The sequence below is a fragment of the Lactuca serriola genome, chromosome 1, assembly GCF_051521515.1.
Source record: "Lactuca serriola cultivar US96UC23 chromosome 1, Lser_US96UC23_V15, whole genome shotgun sequence".
Lineage (NCBI taxonomy): Eukaryota > Viridiplantae > Streptophyta > Magnoliopsida > Asterales > Asteraceae > Lactuca > Lactuca serriola.
In genome coordinates this window covers 72468616-72496335 of record NC_136408.1, presented here as the reverse complement: position 1 = coordinate 72496335, position 27720 = coordinate 72468616, and the positions used below count along the sequence as shown (strand labels likewise).

The following is a 27720-nucleotide window of genomic DNA, read 5'->3' as shown; positions in this document are numbered from 1 at the left end:
GCACCATGCTCTTCAAGAATATGAAGACAATGATCAAAAGCACTTGGAGAAGATGATGAATAGTACTCTCTGAGAAAGAATCTTTATCATTATGTTTCAGAATGCACATTCTTTTCATATTCTTTTAGAATGACCATTATGTTGAAATTCATACAAAAAATGGCTCATTTACTGTATATTCTTTAAAATTATGATATATTGTTTAAAATTTGATTATATGTAAAATGAATATTTCATATTCCTTAAGAATTTTCATTTAGTGTTATAACTTTTGTTTGTGTAGAATGAATATTTCATTTTCTTCAAGAATATGTTAGATAATAGTCATGAATCATTCTTAAAGAATCAAATCAACTCCATGTATAAAACTAGTTTTATGGACTTGCGTTTCTAAAACAAAATGATGTAATTATCCATGCTTAATTTTGTAAAATAAGAAAATAAGTATTTAATAAAACTCCAATTAAATTATGCAATAAATAAGTAGTCTTTCTTTTTTAAATATAGGTTAATTGACTAAAATACTCTAATAATTTATTAAGTGCAATTATACACTGCATGTTATCCTATATTAATCATATGTACACTCATATCATACCCATTCATTTTTTTAATCCAATGGATAAGAAATGGTCATACATTCACACAATATTTGTAGTTCATATTTAATCCTAGCCCATATATATATATATATATATATATATATATATATATATATATATATATATATACCTTAAGGGTATATACATTAGGTACCCAAAATAAAATCCGGCGTCGTTCCAAGTTAATTAGTCCATTTTTCTTCCTCGTACTCACATCTATCAACTGAGCCACCAATCTTCTTTAACTCATATCCACCGCTACCTATTCCGCTGGAAAATTTCGGCAGGAGAGTATGTTGGAAGTGATTGTTGGGGATTTGAGTCAACAATGTGCAATTCGATCGTCCAACATGTATTTCCATGAACAAAACTCAGTGATTTTATGTTAGTGATATAATTTCAAGAACACATCAGTTCCTAATTAACCCCAAACACATGTTTTCGATTTATTTCTCGGGTTCAAGGAGTCACAACCGGCCATCGTTCCAATGGGTTCGCCATCACCTTCCACCTGATTTCACGCTCATGTCTTGTCCAACCAGGTTCGTGAATTGCCATCTTAATCCGAAATAAAGCAATAGCATATTCTTTTTTTATTTCCCGTGTACACTATGTATAGAGTGACTTAGGTCTGATGGGCAATGTGGAATTAACATCACTACAGACACTTCATTTTCACTAGAAATTGTAGTATATGTAACCCACCTACAAGGTGTTCGATTAAATGTGTCACTGAACTTTTGTATCAATATTGCTTGAAAAGCATAGGCTGTTATCGTTCCAATGAGACTGATTCCCTTGAGTTGCTCTTTCATGTTAACTAAAAAGTAGAATATGATTTAATATTTCTGATACAATTGACAGATGAAAGATGTGGAAGTGTGCCCATATGAGTTGTTTAATACCCCATTTTCTAAATCACATTGCTTCACAATTGTAGGCTAAATTACTGAGTAATTCTATAACTACCATCAAGCCTTTTGCTACTTTACCGTGAAGGGGCATGTATATGTTGACTGAATAGGTAATTTACCTTTTTATCCTTATTCCTTCTTCCTTCATTTTTCCTTTCAACTCCTCACATTTGATGAGTATTTTTAAAATTGATTAATATTTTGATATTAATCTTTTGAAATGTAAGTGTAAAATGGTCATTTAGTGTTTTTTATTGACTTAATCTTGTGTGATATTGTTATGAAGGTCATTTGACAGCAAGAAGCCATATATATAGTTTTGGTCTAGTACTCCTTGAGTGTTTAACAGGTTGGCGATGCATTGACAAAAATCATCCACCTGGTGAGCAAATATTGGTTGTATTTGCTAAAGCCTCTTTTGAGTAGCAAACGAATGATTCTTCACATCATGGACCCATGTATCGAAGGCTTGATGAAAGAACCCAAATATATGTCGAGTGTTGATGAGTTGGTTAAAGCATTGGAGCATATTTAGGAGTTGCATAAAGCATTGGAGAATGTTGGAATGGAATCAGTGAGAAAAGAGAATCAGAATGGAAATGAGAAAGAAAATAAGAACAAAAATGTTTCTTATCAGTGTGGATATTTTGGTGTATAGTTTTCGAGTTTTATGAATATATAATTCAAACTCACTTTGTTAAATTCAAGCTCAAGTCTTGATTTCTGGTTATTTTGGTTATTTAATTACTGCATTTTACGAGTTTTATTTATATACCTTGTAAAGAAATAAAAATGCATTTATATTCATTTTATAAAAAAAATATTAGACCGCAATCTTCTAAATTGGAAGTTAAAATTCAAGCATATAAATTGTGGCTTAAAAATGAATGTAGGATATTAAAAACGAAAGTATGATGTTAATTTGTGAAAAAAAAAAAAAGTATGGTTCTATGTCCGATATAAACTGAAAAGTGAGTTGCTATTTGTACTCATAAATGTAACTTGTTGGTTATGTTGCAAATGACAAGTAAGGTTGTACAATTGTTAAAAGTATAAGTGCATTGCAAATTGTGATTCAAAAGTGATAAGTACATTGCTATTTCGGATAAATATGAATAACACAAAAACAATAACTGGTTTATACACTTTTTATCAACATATACATGGTTTAGTTACTATACAACAACCCAACGTTTTCTAGAGTTTTTTATAAGTCTCCTTCAACTCTTCAAGCTTTCCCACTAAATCTCGAGCAAAGAAACCCAATTCAAGATGTTGTAACAAGATGATGTGTTAAAATATGTTAATTTGCAATTTGTAATGTTTTGGTTACTATTGAGTTTATGTACACATAAGTTTGATGGTTTTTCCCCTTGTTGGACGATTTTGCCCCTGTCCCAAAAATTCAAATTCAACCTCGATGCTTGATAAACTGCATTTGGTGAAAAAAAACAATAATCATTTAATAATTTAAATATGTTTTGGTGGAGCATTAATAAATTAAAATAATTAAAAAATAATTTATATTTACTTATTAATTATTATTTATTAATAAATGAAAATAGAAAGAATCAAGTAAACTGCATAGTTTGAGAGTTGGCATATTTATATATGCATAAAATGGTATTGCGCTTTCAATTTAATCCAAAATATGCTATCATATGAAAAAGAATCAAACCCAAGCAGAAGAACATTGCTTCAATGTGGACATACTTATCGTTCATACCCTTCCAAGCCATTATCTGTCAAAAATGAGTAGTGTTTTGTAAGTTTGTGTATACGATAGATATATGACTGAGATATCATTAACTTAAATAAAAGTTGGTATCTTAGTCAGGCATGTAAAATAGTCATAAGCACAGACGAATAGATCAATCAATGAAGAAAATATAGTTGAAATTACCCATATAAATAATGTAGAAAATCAGGAAAATCAAGATATCATGTAACAAATTGCAAACTTGACTTTCGTAATTGGCCGTACATGTAAAATAAACAATTAATCAGTGAAGAAACCCCTAGCTAAAACTGCATAATTGACTTTTGTAATTGAAAACTTGACTTTCCTAACAGAAACAATTGAAACCATAGTAATAGAACTTGACTTTGTAGTTTCAACAATATTCATGCTAAAAATGAAACCATATTTAGAGTTGGGAAAGCCAAAACTAACAAGCCACCCATAAGCAATCTAGGAAGAAAACAACAACAGAGCACCCACAAAACAAGGGTAAAAAGAGGAAAATAAACCAGCAGCTCTAGAAGACCCAAGAGAAACCGAAAAAAATTATGAAAAACAACCATTGTACAAAACAAGGGGTAGCAAGTTCTTAATCATATCGAAAATTTGAATGAAATCCAAAAAAATTACGAATAACACCCATTGTCGATACAAGCTAATGCCTTTTAAGTCATATTGAGACAAAACTTCACTAAGACATTTAATCAAATACCTGGTGTACATTACCACAAACATTATATATGTAAAGAAAAATGCATAGAAATTACAATAGAATGAACTTGGTTTCGATCACACACCTCAATCTAATGAAATTAGTATAAATCTAATTTAATTTTATCTAATGCACACCAAGAACAAATTGAAGAAGATGTAATCGAAAAACGCCTCAACTTGTCAAGTAAAATTAGTATAAATCTAATTGGGAAGAATTGATACATACACACAATCATGGAAACAGTCGAAAATCAGTAAAACTCTAACATTGATCGAAGAATAGATGCAAAATCACGCACATGAACCTGCTGTATAAGTATTATCGATAGCGAATCAGCAAAATCAAGAAATGATGGAACCTCCGTGTTTTTTTAGGTTAATCGATGACGAACCTCGGTGTTTTTAAGAAGGAAATGGTAGTTATCAGTAGTTTTAGGATGGAAGTATTCAGGTAGCAAAATCATACGACACAGTTTTGATTATTGGGTTTAGGACTGTTCACTATTCGGATAAAACCGAATTATCCAATTGGACAATTTGGATTGGACTATTTGGTTCGGATATTCGGATTTTTGGATTGGTTTTCAACAAAACCGAATTATTATTTTGGATTTTGGATTGGTTTTGGTTTATAAAATAAGAACCGAATAGTCCAAAAAAGGCGAATAAACATTTTTTTTATCTATTTATAATATATATCTATAGTTATTTATTAATTTTGGTAATTTTTTTTTTCAAATAGGAACGTTTCACCCGATAAAAAAACATTAATATGCATTTTCACTTAAAAGTTTTCTATCTATAAAATATTTAACTATAATATATCTTCTTATTAGTTGTTTATAAATTTCAAATCACAATTAAGTAATTTGTTTTTGCTTCTTGTGTAAAGTTTAGTAATATTATAATTATTTGTCGTTTTAAAATGTTTCGGTTTTTAAAAACCGAATTATAAAAACCGATCCAACCGAATTGTAATTGGATCGGATCGGATTGGATTTAAATTTAGTTTCGAGTATTCGGATCCATGTTTTGAAAACCGAAATCAATTTGGATTCACTTGATTGGATCAGATCAAACCGATCCATCCAAACGAACACCCCTAATTAGGTTGCTAATCTTATATACCCATACGGGTATATTCACTTTTCCCTATATATATATATATATATATATATATATATATATATATATATATATATATATATATATATATATATATATATATATATATTACACTTTAGTACCCTTTATTATATATTAATTAATGTAATTGTGTCGAATACAAAGCTAAACCTCTACTACCAACAACGTAACAGGGAAACAAATATACATATTACTTCTTTTGTACTTAAGATACTTGATGTGGACATGACTTATCAAGTAAGATATATATATATATATATATATATATATATATATATATATATATATATATATATATATATATATATATATATATATATATATATATAGAGAGAGAGAGAGAGAGAGAGAGAGGTTAAAATAAAAACAGTAAATAGTATGAGAATGTAAAAATACTATGTTTATGTTATTATTCTGTAATGAATTTTGTATATGTGGGTTGTTGAAGTAACTTTAATATGAATATTGTAACATCCCGGAATATCAAGAGTAGAGTAGAAGGGCTAAAAAAGTAAATTGGGAAAGAGTGACTCGGCGAGTCCATGGGTGGACTCGGCGAGTAGAGTCGCGACTGGGTCGCGTGTTAAGTAGCCGACTCAGCGAGTCAGTAAGATGGACTCGGCGAGTAGGCGCTGAGTGGAGAAAACCCTAATTCTCGGGGTTGAGCCCTATATAAAGATCATTATGTTTTCCTCCCAGTCTCTTTGTTCCCCCTTAAGTTCCAGAAACCCTAAAATCGTGGAGAAGCACCATTGTTGAGCAATTTGGAGCTTGAAGAGGTGGTTGTTGAAGAGATTCCAAAGAAGAAGAGGCTTGGATCAAAGGGCTTTGCAAGGATTAGGGATAATCTTCTCCTGGAGCTTCCTTTTGAGGTATCTTTCCATTGTTTGAGCTGCTATTGTCTAGATTCTTCATTTTGGGGGAGTGTTGAGATCATATCCTTTGGATGTATTGGAGTTTAGAGGCTAGATCTGAGGTTGCTACCTCAGATCTGGGATGGAGAAGAGTTAGAATGCATGAAAGTCCCTGTGTTGAGTGTTGGATGAAGCTATCTTGTCCCAAACCTTAGCCCTAATGTGCAAAATGCATAAATCTCTTTGGATTCACGTAAAGTTTGCCACTTTACGTGATGGATGAGTTGTAGGAGGCTAGATCTATGTTTTGGAGCAATTGCATGGCCTGGAATGCTTCTGAATGGATTCAGACCGGTGGTACTCGGCGAGTCACATGGGTGTACTCGACGAGTTGCTTGAAGATTGCCTGGAACTCGGCGAGTTGTATGAACAACTCGGCGAGTAGGTTGAAGATAGCCTTAGACTCGGCGAGTCTGTTTTTAGGCTCGGCGAGTCTTGTCGAAGAGTCCCAATATGTTCTGGTCGAGTCGAGAATCGGTGAGTCAAGGGATGACTCGGTGAGTTGTGTGCGAGTGGACTCAGAGTTGTTGAACTCGACGAGTCTCGGGGTGACTCGGCGAGTTAGGTCGCGGTTTGAAGGAAGTTCTGAGTATGGGGACTCGGCGAGTCATCGGGTTGACTCGGCGAGTAGAGTCAGTCAGGGGTTGACTTTGACCTTGTCTTTGACCAAGGGTTGACCAGTGGTTTCCAGGGGCATTTTGGTAATTGTTGATTGTTGTTTTGAGTTCAGTGCATTGGCGGTTGTCCAGTGGTGGAGATCGTATCAGTGATCGGAGCAGTTCGGGTTATCTGTTCAGTCGGCAGTTTCGAGGTGAGTTATCCTCACTATATCAACAAGGTCTAAGGCACCAAGGCCGGCCCTTATCAGATTGAGATCCGGGTAGTTGTTGTTACATTGTTGCTATGTTATGTTTGCATCCTGAGAGCTAGGATGGTATATAGAGACCTGTTTGAGATCGGTATCCTGAGAGATATGGCGATGCTATGCTAGTGACCTGTTAGGTCGGTATCCTGGTTAGGGGGATGATATGTTATGTGATCTGTTTGATTTGCTTGTTGACTGTGAATTGCTATATGATTGTATGTATATGTGCACATGGTTGTTTGGACTGGAGTTGGGTTGAGGCGGGTCCTGCTGTGTGCGGTAGGCCAAGATACCCAGGGCGGACCGGTTGCCCCGAAGGCCCAGCGAGCGGCCCGGATAGGCTGTAGGCCCCGAAAGGGTGGACCAGACGTGCCGAAGGCTCGGAGAGTGGACCAGAGAGACTGAAGGCCCGGTGCGGGCGGACCAGTCATACTATAGACTCAGAGAGTGGACCAGGTGGATTGAAGGCCCGGGAACGGGCGGACCAATCACACTGCAGACTCGATGTATGTGGATAGACTCGGAGGGTGGACCAGGTGGACTGTAGGCCGGTGCGGCAGACCAGTCACACAGTAGACCCGAAGTGCATGGTTGTTCTGTGATCAGATATGTTATGGCATGTTATGCGTGTATGGTATTTGTGGTTGGTATTTTGGGGATATCTCACTAAGCTTTCGGGCTTACAGTTGTGGTTTCATGTTTTTCAGGTTCTTCAGGAGACTGTGGCAAGGCGAAGGCGTGATCGTACTGCTCCTCGTGATTTTGTAGTATTGTGATTCTGGGAACACGTTAAATGTTTTGTATTGAAAACCTTTTTGTAAAGATTTAATGGAATCGAGATGTTTTTGAAAAATTTAAAATTGGTTGTACTTTTCGGTCGTTACAAATATTAACGTTTGATTATTCATATATTCATTAAAATGTTATTATTCTACTAAAAAATTATGTATGTGTCTTTTTGTAGTAAATTAAAATTTTTGTTTTAATTTTTGACTATTCATTTATTTATTATTGAATAATGACATAAAACTGTTGATACAAAATTCATTATAGAATATTAATATAAAAATAGTGTTTTTACGTTCTCATACTATTTACAGTTTTTATTTGAACCATCACACACACACACACACACACACACATATATATATATATATATATATATATATATATATATATATATATATATATATATATATATATTATGTAATTTAATGTAGAAAGAACAACTTAATAGAGAAACAAGTCTTAACTCGCGTATAAAGCCGTAGGTTAGAGGTATCCATTTTCCCTTGTATTATATGAACACTTATCTGCAAGAATTTGCGGCCATTGTAGAACCTGATTGTTTGAGAGGAAAACAATTCATTTTAATCATAATTTGAATAAACTACATTTTTCGGTCTTCAAGCATGACGTCACTTAAGTAAATTAACATGCAAAAGAAATACATTTGGTTCTAAACTTTAGAAATATATTTTTGTTGATCTTCAAAAAAGAAGTGTTACCAAGTCATTCATCAAAATTACAAAGGCAACCTGTCAATTACAAGAAAAACCAAGAATCAGACTGTAGTCATGAAATCATAATCCAACGAGTCAATTACAAGAATGGTCCCTGTGTTTTACCTGAAATTACAAGTTTGGTCCACTTTTTGAAATTTTCTATGTCGCCCCTAAATTTGATTTTGTTGCGACAATGGTCCCCCGAAAAAAAATACAGTTCCACATAAATAGTATATTCACAGAATTACAATACCTTCATTATGAAGTCAGTATCTCACTCTATCAATTTGCTGCAAGTTAACGAGAAAAAGACTTATTTATCTATCTATAGTAATTTTCTATAATTTATGTTTATAGTGAAAAAGACTTACCGATCTAAGATCATGCTCCTCATTTACCAAATTCCATCCATCAATATTAGGAACAACTTGTTCCACAATAAGTAATAACATATTTCTGTAAAAATATTATATTATATAAAAATAATATTGCTATATGCAATTAATTGACTGAATCGCTAATTCAAACACCGTCCAAGTCTTCATATTAACATCAATACAATCCCATCATACAATAAACTTATTTCACAAACCAAAACACCAAAAAAAAAAAAAAAAAAAAAAAAAAAAAAAGCCGAAAATATACGCTTTCACATTTTTCTTTTTAATTTATCAGTTGCTTGAATTTGCTAACCCAACCAAATTAAGCATATTGCGATCTTCTTTAAATCTTTCAAGCACACTACCTTTGAGGCCCTCTTGTTTTTCTTGTTGAAATCCTTTTGGTACAACTCCCCAACATTCAATTACTTCAGGATATATCAAGTTGCTTTTTGAGAGACAAGGATTGTTGAATGTTGCTCCAGTGAAAGTATGACCACTATCAAAGTTTGCTGAAATAAATAAGTTGAAATGATTTGCACGTCCCCCAAAACCAATGCCATTTGGGATGCTATCTGAACTGAAGTTTACACCACACTGTATAAATATCAACAAAAATGTGTCAAAAATTGTGACAAATGGAGTAATAATAACATTAAGACAAAAACTAAGGGGTTGTTTGTTTTGACTTAATGGGCTAAGCACTTAATGTATTTCCTCCCAACTCCTCTCACGTTAAAATTGATGAATATTGTGATATATGGTTTTTGGAATGTAAGGGTAAAATGGTCATTTAGTTTCGGTCTGACTATTTATTTAATTTAGAAAAGAAACAGGCTTAATGTACACAACACTATATCCAGACATATATTGTTATCCATTGAGCCACTTTACCTATATACACAGCTTTATCAGGAAAAAGAATCCTGTGTTTTTTTGACTTAATGTATTGTTTTCTTTTTGTTGCGCTCATTTTGTGTTGTATGAATTTGAATAAATGACCATTTTACCCTTTTGGTTAGAGCTAATACGGAATAACAAAGGACTGTTTATTTGATAGCTGTAATAAATTAAAATTGAAAATAATTTATTTATTTCTGTCAGTTTTTTTGTTGATATGGTGTTTAGTTTCTACTTAATGAAGACAATTATATTTTATGCCATTTTTACCTTCATACCCTTTCTTTCCCCTTTTTTGTTCCTAGTATCAATGGTATGTATGTATTTTTGATCCAAATATGCCAGATTGACAAAGAACTTATTATATACAATTTCCAATTTTAACAGTTATCAAATAAACAGTCATTTGTTATTCCACATTACCTCTAAACAGAAGGGTAAAATGGTCATTCATTAACATTCAAACAGTCCATTCAGAGAAAGAAAAAAAAAAGAGAAACAGAAACAGAACTTAACTTACCCATTGTATACTGTTGTTGGCACCAGTAGGTCGATAAATAGATGCTTTAGGGTATAATTGGAATAAAAAAGATTTCATGTCCCCATAAAAGTCAGCATGCCTCTCCCAAGGCTGTGAAGCATAACCTCCATATATATACCCTTCCTTGTCCTTGATAATTAACACAGTTGGCCCTTCAGCATTTCTGCATAGATATATGTAATGAATATAAAAACTCAAAAACCCTAAATGACTTTGCTTAAAAGACAAAAAAAAATGGAGGAAGTAGGCTACCCACGAAATATTGCCCATGAATGTGTTGAAACTTAGTCCATTAAGTGAACTATGATACAAAATTCTCCATTCGCCTAATTCTTGATGTGAAAGAGCTCCTCCTATGTGCCAAGCATATTCCTCTTTTAATAACAGCATATTAGAATCAATGTCTTGGTGGATCAATTGAGGAACTTGAGAGCCTGTGGGAATATCTTATGAGTTGAAACATGTAGAGCAAATAACAATGCATCATAATGGAAAGATGAATGAATACCAGAAGAAGATGGCTTTAACAATTTTGTAAGAAATTTTCTGGCAGATGGAACAAGGTGACTCCAGTTTCTGAAATCTTCAAAAGACATGCTTTTTTCAGGACTTCCTTCATTGTCCTTTGTAAAGTTGGCAGCATCAAGGAATACACTAATGGATGAGGGTTCAGATGTTTTATGAGAAGATATGGTTTCAAGTATTTCACTTATTACAGCTTCGAGGTCAGACCTGCAAGCAGATGCAGAAATGTGAAGGAATTCTTGAAGAAGATAGCAGATAGGCAACCAACTATATACATCGAGAAAGTGATAAGAGTTGAATCCTTTTACCTCACTAAATTGCCATCACCATTAACATCACAAAGTTGATAAAGAAATTCGTCAATCTCATCTCTAGTTCCTTTTTCATAAGTTCCCTGAATTACAGACCAATGTGTAAGTACAAGTTGAATTGAGGAACTACTGATTAAGTGCTGAAGTTCTTTTTAACTTCTAGGCTTATCACCTAATGTTTTAAATACTAATTACTGTTTAGTAGTTTGTGATACATAACATTAGGTACAATTAATAGGAAACAAAAGAATTGACAATATTCCAATCACATAGACAATGGTGCAGAAAGATAACTTACTTTAGCAATTACAAGGTCTTCAAATGTTAGTTTTTGATCTTTTCGATTCTGAGTAACTAAATCATACAGTCTATCACCGAGAGGACCTTTAATTCCAGAATACGCCTAAATACGAAAAAACAATTCATAAATTCTGATCGGAGAGAGATATTCCAGAAAACGAACAATCAAACAACACAGATAATAAACTATACCTTCAATACAGAGAGCGAGACGTATTTTCCGTCTGTTTGAGACTGAGAAGCGAGAGATGCGAACAGCGATTTTAGGTCACCGAGCTCCTTCTCAGAGAAAGCTCTGTAAATTTGAAGAAGATTTACTAACGATTTGTCGCAACTCAAACAAACAAAAATGCATGTATTACGTGATAGCAAACCTGATAGCGGAGGTGAAACGAGGATCGGCGGCAGGTGACTGTGCGTTCCCCATATCTCCGGCAGTGGCCGGTGATCGATTTTTTATCGGTTATTGATTGTTAACGGAAAACTGGAGAAGGCGTTTATAAAAAGCACGTTGGCTCATCGGCCTACGAACCGGTGTTTTTAGGGAAATTCCTCCTTCAAAGCTAAAATACTAAATATAAAAATGTATGCTATATAGAACTATACCTATTGCATTGAAAGTTGTACGTTACTCTGGATTTTGTTAATATTCACTGGTGAGAAAATTCTTACAGAAAAGCCGTGTGTGCTGCATTGCTGGCACCGCTAGTCGACTTATAAGTTACAAGATTCGTCCCTGAAAAATGAGGCCAGTTGCATTATGGATCATGAACCTCTACTTTCTTTGGTTTAGATATCTAATTTTTGACAATGTTGATCGATTTTAGTTTTTTAAGAGTATGAAGTTTCAAATAGTTTTCTTTAATAAACAGCCAAGTGGTTTATGCAATGCAAAATATTCATAAATACAGTGTATGTTATTTATGTAATTTTAGTCAAATAATTTAATTATTATATAGCCTTGTATATCTTTTTTTTTAATTTATTAATGAAACGTTATCAATATTAGATGATAACTAGTTGTATATTTTTATTGTTTTTTTTTTAATAAAAAATTATGTGGGATGATGTGGAATAGAAAGATGATCATTCCGTTACAGGATGGCTTGAGATGGTTGTGAGATATGGATAGAATGATAATAACGGGTACGGGTTATTATGTTTTGTGTTTGTGACCCAAACTACTCATAAACCAAACCGTATCATCTTTGATACGTCGTACATAGCATAATAATATGTTTAGTTTGTTCATAAACATGACAAATAATGTTGGTGATTTTAATATCAACAAATGTTGAATAATTAAGGTTTACATGAGAGGGAAGGAGATTTAAACTAAGTTGGATATATTTGAGGAGTTGTAAAAAGAAATATTTTTACATGCTTTGTTAGGTTATGACCGTAACGAATGGTGTGGTCAAGGGGCATCACCCCTTGAAGGGGATATATGCAACACTTGTTGACATAGTCATACTTTTTAGTGTTAAATGTGTATTTGGTATGCATGTGACATGTTAATACCTTTTTGACAATGTATTAGTATGCGAGGAACTGCATATCGATACAACCCAAGTAGTGTACCAATACACTTTCCAATATTGTTAGTACAATTTTGGTGCCAAAAAATATTTATAACTACAGGCTAACCACCACTTGTCATTATAATACCAATATAACATCAATAGTTCTCCTCTTATACATCTAAGAACATACATATACATACATTTGTGTTTTTTCTTCTAAGTTCATGCTTAAACTATACATGTTTTTCTTACTATCTCGCGGTTGAATTCGTGATGCCCCACACATTAACAAGGTCTGACAAATTTATGAAAAATGTCTAACATGACCCAACAAGATATGCATGTTATTGATTATCAATATAACCTTATACTTGAGACCATTCACTAACAAATAATGAAAAAAATACTTGTCCTAGATACTCATTTATATACAAACAATGATAACCCAGTGTACTAGTTAGTCAGGCTCATCGACACTTTGACACTAATCTTATTACCCATTGTACTAGCTAGTCTAGCTCATCGACACTAATCTTATTGTAAATTTGCCATTTCCAAAGGCATACCATAGATGTATAATTTTCATATATCTTTAAAGATCATTTTTTTTGTGTGACAAAATTGTTGTTTCAAATGTAATTAGGATTATTTACATGAACTGGCAACCAATTTGTGCAATTTTCTATTTTGCTCATGAAGCAATATTGGATAGTGATTATGACTTGAATATCAAAAATATAGTCCGATCCGAAAGTTCCCTAAACAGTAAACACCCATTTGTCTATGACCACGATGTCTCTTTGAAACAAATGCTCTTACCACGATTAGTTGGCAGTTGGCAATATCAGTCCCAAAATTTCACAAGGATTTCAATCGTACACCTGGTTTGGTATCTTCGATCCACGCGGTTTCCGCCGTCTTCAACGCACACTAATCTTCATCAAAGGTAATCTTCTTTCACTGTTCAATTCAATTGTATTTCAAGCGCATTTTATGCATACATCCATGAATTAATGTCGAACACACTACCGTAAAGTATTTTGCATTTCCAGTAAAGTCTTTTGTTGGTTTGATGCTGCAGCACGAACTCATCAATTTGTGTGAATATGATGCTATGTGTTTCCTAGGGCTTCGAATTTAGTTGATTTAACTTTGCAAATAATCATCTTACGCTGGCCCTATTCGCTTCTGGTAAATTAGAGAGTTGTGAGGTGGAATTCCGATAGGGAGAAATGAATTCATCTTCATTCTCGTTCTGGTTTCATATAGAATATTAAGTTGGGGGAAAGAATCAACTTTTTCCTTTGGATTGTGTAGGAAGAGATAGCCGTGCAATCCACCTACCAGAAAGCAGAAATAATTAGGGTTTGCCTGAGAAGGGAGATGTGGATGAATTACTTCCATGAATTTGATTTCTATGAGTTCTCAATAGCTAGAAATTTGTAGACTTTTCATGAATTAGTAAGTTTGAGGTTTTGGGTTTTCTAATTCAGCTAAAATGAAAATTTCTTTTATCAGGGTGATTACAAGAGTTGGTAATTGGCGATGTCGAGGCCTCTTCTATTAGTTTCCTTGTTGTTGTTGATGATCTTCACTTCTCAATTTGAATGGAATCAGCATATTGTAAATGAGGTTGAAGCAAGGCCATTGGCTCTTTCACAAAAGCAGCAATATGTATTAGAGAGGGAAGAATCCATCAAAGAAAAGGCAAGTCTTCAACTACTTGTTCTCTCCCTTTTCTGAACTCTGTCTAAGATAACTGATAATTTGTAGTGTTATTACAAATGCTCTGTTAACAATACATAGAGATGAACACATCAGAGGGTTTAAGGTTTGGTATAAGGGACATCTAAATGTGGGAAGTTCTCTATTCATTACTTAGATAATTTATGAAAAAGTAGAACCTTCCATAGTTCCATGTTCATTCTTTCATGGCTTACAGTATATATTTAAACTGTCATTCCAAATAAGTGCAGAATTAGGTTTCATCATTTAGTAGTTACACATAACATATTTTAAAAGGTGTGTGCACTGCTGTTTTTCCACCACAATCTATGATCTGGCACCTGTATTGTTTAGACTTTATATAGGCAACTCCAAGACAGTAGCAGCTGCCGAATCTATGATGGAGGTTGCTTATGTGCTGGACAAATTTGTGACCAATTTCTAAAATAACCCCTGTATAGATTCTAAAACATTCTTAGTGGAGAACTATGTGAATGAAAGATCCCACTGAAATGCTTCAGACTTGAAGAATGTTTGGGACAACAAACGTCTGCCTGACGAAACAATAAAAAATGATCAAAACATGTAGTTGCCCTCTAAAAAGGATCAACTTCTGTTGCTTGTGTATAGCTGAATTTATGTTTAGAAGAGATATAGGCCTGCATATCGATTGCTCCATTATGAAACCTTTTTTTGTCTGTTACTCTGTTTACTAAATCAAGGCTAGGGATAGGAAGCTGAACATGGTATTGATCAGAACTGAATCACTGATAGATTCCATAAAACGATGAGGTTTAACTCATAATTTTCCGGACTATTAAAGATACACATCAAGAAACTAAGATTATCAGAAGAAAATTGAATCTTTAGGGTGTTTTATATCAATATGTCAGTGGTTTCCTTATAACCCCAGATTCACTGTTGTCAAATCTTCATCATCTGGTGTGTATTTCTTGGCTTCCTGCTGTGGTTCTTTGTTCTTCCATCATTCTTGGATAATTCTTTTGTTTCTGGATCAAATTGCCTAAAATGTTGAGTATATAAAACAATTACTTGTTATGTTGAGAGGCTTAGTTAATGCATTACAATTTACAAACAACCAAGGAATCCTGATAAATATTGAGATTTACATTTTAAGAAACAGGTGATAAGAATTGGTAAATGTGGAAGGGGTAACCTAGGAATTCAGGAAAGTGAAAATTATGACTAGGCCATTATAATTGTGTTTTTTGGGCAAGAATGAGACCAAGGTCTGTATTTTCGTTTATCTCGTGACATTATTTTTTTTTATTTAGTGTTAAATATAAATAACTAACATAAATGGTTTTATGAATACAATTACAAGGTTGATATGTAGTAAGGAATTAATTGATTTTTTTTTTTTTCGTTTGTTAGTAATCTGGTTAGTTAGTTTTGTTATCTTTATTATGTAGTTAAAGCATCTAAGTAGACATATTTTTGTAATTAATTAGTAACTTATAAAACAAAAATTTATACTTGTTTTAAAGAGTAACTTTACTAATAGTGGTTTGATCATTGTATAATTCCATGTCTGTGTGTGGTAGTGTTTGAAGATCGCCTTTTGGCCATGAAGGTTTAAATGTGAAGGCTTTGTAAGGATTATAACAATTAAAGTTTAATAGGTCTTAATTAAAGGCTTTTGTCGCTTTAAATAAAAGGAAATGTTATATATTTGATTTGTAATGGATTAATATTTAGATTTTATACAATGTTGTTTTTCCCATGGACCTCCACAATCCTAGGATTAAAAATGATTATACAAGCATGCACTTCACACCTCCAAATTCGTCTCAGACATTCACATATAAACAAAGGATAACTCACAAACTAGTGTGTCGAAGAGGTCAAGACTCTCCAAACTCCCAAGAACCTTCAATTCACTTCAAATCAACACTAACCGACTAACGCTTCTAATAACCTCTTTAATATCCAAGTAAATTACACGAATGGTCCCTATGGTTTAGGGTAAATTGCGCGTTTGGTCCCTAACTTATTTTTTTAACTCGGAAGGTCCCTACTGTTTGTTTTTGTTACGCGTTTGGTCCCTGTCTTACCTAAAAAGACTATTTTGCCCTTGATTTTTTTAATTTATTTAAATAAACACAACCCCAACCCCAACCCTACCCCTCACCTTACCTTACATACTCCACCATTTTTCCCTATTTAAATAATAGTCTTTTTAGGTAAAATAGGGACCAAGCGCGTAACAAAAACAAACAGTATGGACCAAACGCGTAACAAAAGCAAACAATAGGGACCTTTCGAGTTAAAAAAATAAGTTAGTGACCAAGCGTACTAATTACCCCAAACCATAGGGACCATTCGTGTAATTTACTCTTAATATCCCCTGAACCAACCTAAGAGGAGAATTACTGAATTACCCCTAGCATGGCTCCTTATTACACCATACTCACAAACAAGTCAACAACTAAAAGAAAGTCAATGCTCACTAAAAAGTTTCAAGCTTTCTTAAAAATTACCACAAAACAAGTGTTTTTAATCTTGCAAACATCAAGTACATTTCAAAGATTAAGAAATTTTCTTGTGCTTATACATTTTATACATCTCAAGTTCTCAACTGCTTATTTATTTATTTTTATCTCCCTATTGCAGATAATCCTATCTCAAGAGAAACAAATTCAAAAGCTTAAAGCACTGGTGCAATCTCTTCAAGAACAGTTGCTTGTATGCAGGGGTAAAGATGACATTGTGAACGACACTACAGGATCTTTAACTGAACTACTAAACGAACTAAATCATCACCAAATCATGGAGTAATTAACATCACTTTCTTTCTGTAAGTAATATTTAACAGTTTCATATAATCAATTTTATTTTTATTTTTACTTATATGAATCATAATAGCATTTTACCAATCATATCTTTTTTATGGTTAAACAGGTATCCATCAAGCTTGGTTTTTTTGTAATTTGGTAAACATGTAAAGTACATTACCATCTCCTGATTACCTTATCCAGAATGTACCTACCTCTATGCAGGTTAGTCATCAAAACCTTAAAAAGACCAATCTACCCCTTCATAAATTGTAATCTTAAGTAACACTTCATATCTATTAATAGTTGCCAGTCTGTGTGTAATCTAAATTCTAAACACTGGATTTATATTAATAGTTGGCACTTGTCACTCTATTTAATATATATATTTAAAAAAAAAAGTTGCAAAATTTGCGCGATATTTTTGAGTCGATTTAATCAAGGCCGGTAACAGGTTACTATCTTTATTTATTTATTTATCTATATCGCACACAAATTAAGGTTCATTTAATGTGTACCTTTAACTTGTTATTCTTGTGTACTTTAAAACTTAAGTATTAAGACCACACTCTCACTTTAAGCAAAATCAACTTACAATTCTTTAACTCTCTACATGTATTTTGTGCTTAAAATTTGAAATGTCGAAATCAAATGTAACATCATTATTATGAAAAGGTTCTTTCAAACGTCGAAATCAAATGTAACATCTTGATTTGTAACATTTGGCAAATGTTATTATTATATGAGCGGTAGAGTAGTTTTACTATCACTATCCATTGAGGCTTCTGGTTGTTTATTTTTCACTTAATCTTAGCAAAATGACTTAATGAGAGAAAAAAAAAAAAAAAAAAAAAAGGGATTGAGGTGGATGAAAATTGATGGCATTTTGGTACTTTCCTAGTAGAGTAGTAGGGAAAAGAAAACACTGTAGTTTGGTTGGGTGAAAGTGTCTGTAATGTCAGTGAGAAATATAGGGAGCATCCTATAATCTTCTTCTGTTTCTGCTATCGACTTTAAACACAGGTTGAAAAGGTGCCAGTTTCTGGTGGGTTTTTACTTCCACATTAAGTTGTACCTTGAGAGAAAGAAAAGAAAATATTGGTTTCAATAATTTTTTACTATAATTCAATTAGATTTACGCCAAATCAGGCGATCCCATATGGAAAAAGTTAACTTTTGATTTTTATTTTTGAAAAAGTAATCATATGTATTATTATTATTATTATTATTATTATTATTATTATTATTATTTGTATATTCTGGTGTTTGGTACCTTTGCGATTATTTTAAATTTTTGAGTAATTACACGAATAGTCCCTATGATTTGGGGTAATTTGCACATTTGGTCCCTAAGATATTTTTTTAACTCAGACAGTCCTTAAAATGTATTTTATCTTGCATTTAGTCCTTACCAGACCTAAAAAGACTAAGGGGCTGTTTGATAGCTATTGACTGAGTAAGGTCTGACTGAGCCATTGGGTCTGAAATCTGACTGAAACCATATTGTTTGATTATGCATCTGACTGCCTGTGCTGACCGTTGAAAATGACCATTTTACCCTTCTGTTTTTTTTGTTAAATAAACAAAGATTTCGTAAATTCACATAAACCAAGATTTCATAAATTCTAATAAACCAAAATTTCATAAATTCTAATTTCATTGCAAGAAATTTAGATTTCATACAAAGATCATAGAAGCAGAAATTTCAAGCATAGATCACACAAGCAAGAATTGTGATTTCAATTTTCATACATCAAACAACATACATACAGATTTTATGATTTCATCAATGAATCTAATATAAAACAAAAAAGAGAGGCATGTTATCATGTGGTTCCTCCTTTGAGCTTGGAAAAGAGTCCATGGAAGCATTCACTGTGACCGATGCTTCATTGGTAGCCATTGAAGGACTTGCATAGTGTTCATAGATTCATCAGGAATTAAACTTAGATCACAATAAGAACCATGTTGTAGCTTCTGTAGTTTCTTATCTATATAACAAAAAAATAATTGTGATCACAAAAACAGAATGATAACAATACAAATTAAAAAAACACCTCGGATTAACTACACAGTCTACACTGCAATTGTCGATGTGATTAAATAACCAAAAACAAAAAAAAAAAAAATCAACTATTCCATAGATTTAACTCTGTTCTTAATTTTCAAATCAAAACTACTTACGTTCATGTCAACTCACACAAAACAGAAATTGTGAACGAAATCATAAAGGAGCATAAAACAAAATCCAGAACATACTCGATTAACATCACAAATTTGCAACATGTCAATTGAAAAGGAGAAAAGTGTACCATAGATGGAAGACATGGTGCAGTGAAAGCATCGATTTTTCAATCGACCTTACGTGAGGAAGATTTTTCAATCGATTTTTCAATGTGGGAGGAAGTCGACCGCTTCAATGAACCAGTGGCGGAAGTGAGTAGGACGGTGGCGGTGCTGGATCGAGGCAACGATGGATGGAGGTAAAAGGGGGCAGAGATGGGAGGAGCCGATGTCGACGTCTAAAGGAGAGAAAGGGTATTGACGATATTTTTCTCAGTCAGGTAATTTCTTTTCAATGACCGAGTAGGAGGATTTTTGAGGACCGAATCAGAGATATGGACCGGGTAGGAGGTTCGAATGTTGTTATCAAACACACTGATTGAACCGGGTCAGCCAAAAAGTCTGACTGGACCCGGTCAGCACTAAATCAAACAGGCCCTAAATTACCATTATTATTTATATTTATTAATTTTTTATTCTTTATTTGTTATTTAATCTATTACAAAATATTTATTAAATAAAATGGGTGCCACTCTCACCCCTCTTTGATACCTATCACTAGGGGTGGCAACTATTGACCCAACCCGTAACCCGACACTGATCCAACCCGAAAATAGACGGGTTTGGGTTGAGATTTTTGACCCGCCAACCCGTCAACCCGCCAACCCACAAACCCGTTTATTTCATGGGTTGGGTTGGGTTATCTGTTTGGGTTCGCGGATCGACCCGCCAACCCGTGTATATATATATATATATATATATATATATATATATATATATATATATATATATATATATATATATATATATATATATATATATATAAAATACATTTAAAAATTGATATATTTAATTATTAATGAAATTTGATTTTCATCCGTATTCGTAATATTCTATATCATTGTATTCCTTCCGTATTCATATGTGACTAATCTGCATTTGCGGTTCGTTAATCAGAAAAAGAAAAAATACATGTCGTTATTTTCACGAGTCACGAACGAAGATAACATCCACTTTCTATGAATGTTTTTATTTATTCATTTTTATTTGGATGTTATTGACTTTATGAATTTATGTTGAAAACCCTTTTTTTATGTTAATTACTTTAATCATTTTATGATTTTTTGTTGAAAAAACCTCATTTTTAAAATGTGTTGTTTATTTATTAAATGAGTTATATGGGTTGGATTTGACCCACTAACTTGTGAACCCGCGAACCCATATACTTAAACGGGTTATATGGGTTGGGTTGGATTGAGGTTTCCAACCCACCAACCCGTCAACCCATATATTATATGGGTTGGATTGATTTATATTTTCTGACCCGCCAACCGAACCCAACCCAATTGTTAGGGCTACCTATCACCTTCTTCACACTCATTCAATCGTAAACTTCATCTATCACCACTGCTATACACTCCTTCCTCCCCTTTCCCTTCACCGGAAACATTCGTCCTCCATAACACCTCCTTTTCTCACCCTAAAACCCACACATCGCAGCCACAGTTTCTAAAAACCCTCTTATTGGACCCTTGCTCATCGGAGTCACCTGAAAGATCTCTACGCCTCCTTCGTCTCCTCCTCTTCCTGATAAACCTAAACCCTAGTCGAGGATATGACTGCTGTTTTTTTTTCCACCGCCGCTGAGTTCAGATCAGGTTCACTGGAAGCACGTCTTTCTCTCATCTTTTCCTGAAGATTACCCCTGGAAATGGGTTCTAATTGGAGTAAAAGCTGATTTCAATGAATTTGATGAGAATAGAGATTTGGGGCTCGAGTTTTGCTACTTATTTCATCTTTACAATTTATATGCCTCTTGTTTTGCATATCTGTAGCCTTTTTTCCATATATCTTTCTGTACTTTTGATTGTTTTTTTGGAATTCATCTGCCTCTTGTTTTGCATATCTGTAGCCTTTTTTCCATGTATCTTTTTGTTAATTCCAAATTGTAGGTTTATTGTTTTGGATTTTGATATTTATCTTTGTATTGGTTAAAGATTTTAGATGATTGTTACCGTGACTAGGATGGTTCCTTGGAAAAGATTATTATTGTCGGAGAAGAGGGCAGTCGGAGAAGATGACCGGCGACGACTAAACGTTTTTAACTTTTTGTATTCCAAACATATTCATTGATGAGAATGTTAAGCATGGGTGTTTGGGGGTGGGACTCGCTTTAATTATTAAATAGTTTTTAATTTAGTAAATAAGAAATAGACAATAAATAAATAAATAAGGCCAATATAGTCTTTGTAGGTTCAGTAAGGACCAAACGTGTAACAAAAATACACTTTATGGATCGTCCGAGTTAAAAAAAATAACTTAGGTACCAAACACGTAAATTACCCTAAACCATAGGGACTAATTTACTCTAAATTTTCATGGGTTTTTCTTTTTCATTTTTTCTAAAAACTCAATGTTGTTTTTTGTTACGTTATTTCAGTTACAACAACGAACCACAAGTTCGGATTAGCTCACTTGGCTAATAAGGTCATGAGTTCAATCTCACACATATACTAACTTGCCATTCTAAAAAAACAAAATATATATATATATATATATATATATATATATATATATATATATATATATATATATATATATATATATGTGTGTGTGTGTGTGTGTGTGTGTGTGTGTGTGTGTGTGTGTGTGTGCCCGTGCAAAACAGTGGCGATAAATAGTTTTTTGGCGAATAGTTTTCTTACGGGAAAATAATTATTAGATTTTGTTATTAGTTATTATGTAATAAGAAAACTTACAACTTTTAATTAAAATATTTATGTTTAAAACTTATATTTATATTATATGTTAATATATTTGATGTAAATTAATTATTATTTGTATTTAGTTTAAGAAATGTAAATTAACTTATATTGATGAATTTAATATTTTAAAATTGTTATTTTGCTTCAAATTAATTTTTTAATTACTTTCCTTAATTCAAATCTTCAAATTTTCGGTAAGTATTAATGGTTTTGTTAGGAATAATTGATTTGTACAAAAAACTTTGTATCTTGTACCTCTTAAAATTCAAGATATGACTATTATGCTTTATATTTATATATAGTATAAGATATAAGATAAGATCAATGCAAAACTTAAATCGAGGGAGCGAACTAAAGAATATTTCATCCATATTAAATTTTGACAATCGAATTTCACATGAACATTAGGTGATTCATATAAAAGCATACAAAAAATATTGATTTTTTTGGGCATGTAAATATGCATTTTTTTAAGAAAATGTGCAAATGTACAGAAAAATATGTATATACATAAAAATGCATTTCTTTTCTAAGGCGTTTCACAAAATGTTTTTTTGAAGGAATAAAATTTGTAAAAAGAATTGGAATTCAATGGAATTAGAATCTAAATGTACTAGAAGCTGAAATACGTTTGTAGGACAAGAAATGAAACCTTTTTTTTATTGGTTTGCTGATTTTACAAAGAAATTGAAAAATAAATTTTATAATATGACAGAAATACCCTTTATATTTTTTAATAAACAAGACAAAACTTTATTTAATTACAACATCTTTTATTGAACTATTATATATAATATAAATTAAAAAAATAACTAACATTTCGTAGACTACAATCAAATAGTAAAAATATTTCTTAAATTGAAATAAAATGATTATATATAATAATATAAAACAAAATGTTATTTATTATATAATAATATAAAACACGTAGATGATATTATTATTTTTTACCAAAATCTCATATACATAGAATGATAATTGTGCAATTAGAAGAAGAAAAAAAAAGATAAGCAACTGAATGTGAATTCTTGATGCGTGGGAATGAATTGAAAAACTTTTATATAAGGAATTAAAAAGTAATTATGTAAATTATATTCCATTTCTTTAAATTCCTTAGGAATCAAACCAAACAAAGGACCTAAGAGCCTTCTTTCTCTTTCAATTTAGTTCTCTGCATAGTTCTAAATAACGTAAGATGTGACTTGGCGGCATACTGAGTCACAAGCGTTGAGAGACATGGCGAGGCCATGATGTTTTTCAAGGCAAGACAAGACGGCAAAATTTTATTATATTTTATAATTTTGTATATATGTTAATATATTTTTTACAATCATGTAATAATATAAACAAGCCACATCTTAATAAAAAAAAACTCAATGTTTTCACATGTCAATATACATGTTATCTAACATATAGTCACCGATTGACAATCCTACTAAGAGTTTACAAAAGTGTCCGTTTTCAAAACGTCGGTGAACATTACAAATGCATGTTACATCCTTAGACTAGATGTAATTGTCTTCATTTTTGTTCGAATAGCGGGGTTAGTATATGCATGAGATTGAACCCAAAGACTCCCTAGTTAGAAACTCATAGTTAGACACATTGTTACCCAAACCAAAATTTTCCTTCTTATTTGATCTTGATAATATATATATATATATATATATATATATATATATATATATATATATGATTGGCTGAGAATGATTTTTTCTATTATCAGTCTTTTATTTTTCTAATTGAATTTACCTCTCTCTCTCTCTCTCTCTCTCTATATATATATATATATATATATATATATATATATATATATATATATATATATATATATATATAGAGAGAGAGAGAGAGAGAGAGAGAGAGAGAGAGAGAAAGAGAGAGGGGAAAAGTTCAATAGAGAACTATAATTATTGGTTCTTCAACAATTTTTTTTTAAGTTCTAGAGGTTATTTCTTTATCGAAAAGAAAAACTAAAAATATCTAAATTCATAACATAACATTGTGAATGTTAAATATATTTTTCGGATTCACTGTGTGAATTTAGATTCACATTGTGAATTTGACGATTTTTTTCGAATTTGATATCTTTGGAAAAAGAATAAAAAGTTATGAATTTCTGTATTTTTAGTTTTTTTTTGATAAAAAATAAGTTCTAAAAGTTGAAAAAAAGATGGGTTCCTTGGTTACTTGGTTAATTATGGTTATCTATTGAACCTTACCCTATAAATATATATATATATATACACACACACACACATACACACACACTAAGGTTGAGGTAGACATAGGTAAGAAAGAGAAATGAAATAGGGGATTTGACCTTAATATCCAATGTAAGACTAAAGGGAGTGGTTCGCCACCCTCCCTCGCCAAGCACTTGCTAAAGCCTCGCCGACACTCCCTATCCATGTGCTAAGCTGGGTTGACAAAAGTAGGTCGCTAGTTGTCTGGCGAGAGGAAAGAGAAGATAAATGGTCCGTGTTTGAGTATTTCACCTTTAAATGGTTGTAATTTTAGCTTTAGCAACCTGTACACTTTTCATAATTTATTATATTTAAATAGTTTAATAAAATTATGTTTTATTTAATAAAAGAAATTTATTACCTTCTAAACACATCATCAGTCCATGTCATCATATTTTGCTTAGTTGTCTATAAAAATATGAGGTGACAATGTTTTAACACATGTTATCACTCCTTCCAGCCTAACGGAAAGACAAATGGAACCGCCAAGTCGACTTATATGCTTAAAAAAGCAACACTATATCTACAAACAATAAAACGCAATATTAAATACAATATTCATTATATTTTTCTAATCGTAAAAGGGTTATATAACGAGAAATTATTAAATACGATATTCGTTTTATTTCTTTAGTTATAAGGGTTATATAACCATGACTTGTAAAAATAAATACCAAAATAAAATCATTTATGGTGTTAATACTATTAAACTAAGAATTTCAACTTCTTACAAAAATCGTTCCATGTAAACTGGCCCACAAAATGTGGGTAACTTCAATATCAATGTGATTTATAAAGCTTCCGTAGGAAAATGCAACATATTTATTATTATGGTTGCTTGTTTTTAAGCACCATCTATTTAAGTTTATTTATTATGTCTTGATTATTCATGTATTGCGACTATCTACTAATACCATGTATAACAGAAACATGGGACCACATATAAATCATAATATATGTGTAGAAAAATAAAACCCTAAATTCAACTTAAATTTTGTTTAAAGTATTCCAACGGATAAATTATAATTAGGAAAAGTTTTCTCAAGCAACGTTCTTGTATTTGTCCGCTAACCAACGGGGTGTATCAGTGTATGACAAGAAATTCTAGCTTCCATAATAACTAGTTATCATATACTTCTAAGATTTATTATCATGCAGGTTTTATATTCTTTTTAATTGCTTCAGTTTTCTAGCATCTGTTAGTTAACTAGGTGTGAGACCCATGTATTACATTGATTTATTTATAATAAAAATTAAATATAAAATTCTAAACATTTAAGAAGTTTGAATCTATAAAAAAATAAATATTGAATTATAAAAATTCAAGTGTTTTTTTTTTCTCTTTTAAATTAAAAAAAACAATTTAGATAAATAAATAAAAGAAATTAATAAAACTTTAACTTGGTAATTTTGAAATTAGAAGGAAAGTCATAAATGAAATTGATATACATTTATTATTACATTTAATATTATGTAGAATTTAATAAAATGGAAAAACCATAAAATGACATGTGAATAAAAATTAATTTAAAATTACCATAAAATTACATGTGGCAAAATGAATGAGAATGTGACATGTAAAAAAAGATCTTTATTTATTATTGTAGAGAAGAGATATTTTATTAAAAAATTCAAATATGAAAACTTCGACGGTATTTGAATACGAATATATTGATCTAAACATGTTATATCTTTAATTAAAGGATTAGATGTTTAAAATTAGAAAAAATGTTAACAAAGAAATTGTTCAAAATAGTCAAAATAGTCGAAAGTTACACAACACATAATTTGAATATATACGACAAACTCCGAACATGTTTTTTTTTTAAAAAAATCGCATTATTTTAGAAACATTAATGATTAAATCTATTTTTTTAATAAAAAATCCTAGAAACCCGTAAATTTCTTCATTTTATGTCATTTAGATATAAATTTTGAGGAAATATGTAGAAAAATCTCATTATTTTAGAAAAAATAACGATTTAGTCTAATACTCTGCTGAACAAGTCAAAACGGGCTACAATGAAGAAATTTGTCGTTTTTGGGCTAGTCTATTAAAATATATGAGTTAATCGTTAATTTTCAAAATAATGAGATTTTTTTTGGAGATTTCTTAAAAATATTAGATTATTATAATAGAAATATAAAATTTTATATTTAAAACAAGTCTCACTTATTAATAAAATAACAATATCTTCATAGCTTTTAGTTAATCCAGATTGGACCTGTTTTAATATGTACCAAAAATTCAATTATTTTGATCAATATTTTTAAGGGATAATGTCATAAAAAGTCTTAATTTTATAAAAAAAAAATCGGTTTTACCCTCCGACGGGTTTTTGTGTCATTAATGCCGCATACTTGTCTCACCTTTTGCGTTTATGCCAAATACCCGGTTGCAAGAGGGTTTACCGGTTACCCCTCAACTCCCCCCCCCCCCCCCCCCCCCCCCCCCCCCGTTTCTTAACCCCATTTACCAAACGACGAAGCTGGGTTTTTGAAGAAGAACATCACGAAAACAAAATCAGATTTGTACACCAAATGACAACGTCGAAATCAAATTCAAGCTGGAGTGGCACATCAAGAAGGAAAAATCGGGAGCTGTGGTGATATTTTGTAACGACCCGTCTCTGGTATGTTGCTTCCATGATATTTATTTAGAAGTTTTCAAGAGGGACTCGGCGAGTCTATAGCCCGACTCGTCGAGTAGGGGCAGGATTTCGTGCACATGTAAGTCGGCGACTCGGCGAGTCTGCCTGCCAGGAAGAAACCCTAAATCCCCGGGTTTGCTCACTATTTAAGCAATGTTATGTGCCCCAAACTCGCTTCCTTCACCCTCACAGAGCCTGTGAGAAACCCTAAGCCATCCCTTGATTGATTAAAGTGACTTTGTGTGAATTCTTGAAGGTTTGAAGAAGAAAAAGAAGAAAGGACCAAAGAGAAGAGGTGTAGAGCAAAGATCCAAGGTCAAAATCAGAGTTCATTGAGGTATTTCTCGGAATCATTATGTTTTATGCTTAAAACC

The 27720-nt window shown here is 32.1% G+C and overlaps 2 protein-coding genes and 2 long non-coding RNA genes across 4 annotated transcripts; 2 read left to right on the top strand and 2 right to left on the bottom strand.

Annotated features, from left to right (window-relative positions):
- Positions 1 to 783: 783 nt before the first annotated feature.
- On the top strand, positions 784 to 2252 carry LOC145069370 (uncharacterized). The gene is made up of 3 exons (XR_013689466.1): positions 784 to 1144; positions 1543 to 1626; positions 1803 to 2252. It is a non-coding gene; the product is annotated as an uncharacterized LOC145069370 (long non-coding RNA).
- Positions 2253 to 2567: 315 nt separating this feature from the next.
- Positions 2568 to 4572, bottom strand: LOC145069362 (uncharacterized). The gene is made up of 3 exons (XR_013689463.1): positions 4277 to 4572; positions 3195 to 3258; positions 2568 to 2948 (listed from the first exon to the last, which is right to left on the bottom strand). It is a non-coding gene; the product is annotated as an uncharacterized LOC145069362 (long non-coding RNA).
- Positions 4573 to 8919: 4347 nt separating this feature from the next.
- LOC145092120 (TLD-domain containing nucleolar protein) lies at positions 8920 to 11891 on the bottom strand. Its single transcript, XM_079030026.1, has 8 exons — positions 11733 to 11891; positions 11551 to 11653; positions 11357 to 11461; positions 11056 to 11141; positions 10731 to 10954; positions 10479 to 10656; positions 10202 to 10385; positions 8920 to 9378 (listed from the first exon to the last, which is right to left on the bottom strand). Exons 1-8 carry the CDS (start codon positions 11783 to 11785, stop codon positions 9073 to 9075), a joined length of 1239 nt encoding a protein of 412 aa, XP_078886152.1. The 5' UTR covers positions 11786 to 11891; the 3' UTR covers positions 8920 to 9072.
- Positions 11892 to 13642: 1751 nt separating this feature from the next.
- Positions 13643 to 17781, top strand: LOC145092111 (uncharacterized). The gene is made up of 4 exons (XM_079030014.1): positions 13643 to 13827; positions 14400 to 14588; positions 17241 to 17424; positions 17529 to 17781. Exons 2-3 carry the CDS (start codon positions 14427 to 14429, stop codon positions 17403 to 17405), a joined length of 327 nt encoding a protein of 108 aa, XP_078886140.1. The 5' UTR covers positions 13643 to 13827; positions 14400 to 14426; the 3' UTR covers positions 17406 to 17424; positions 17529 to 17781.
- Positions 17782 to 27720: the final 9939 nt, after the last annotated feature.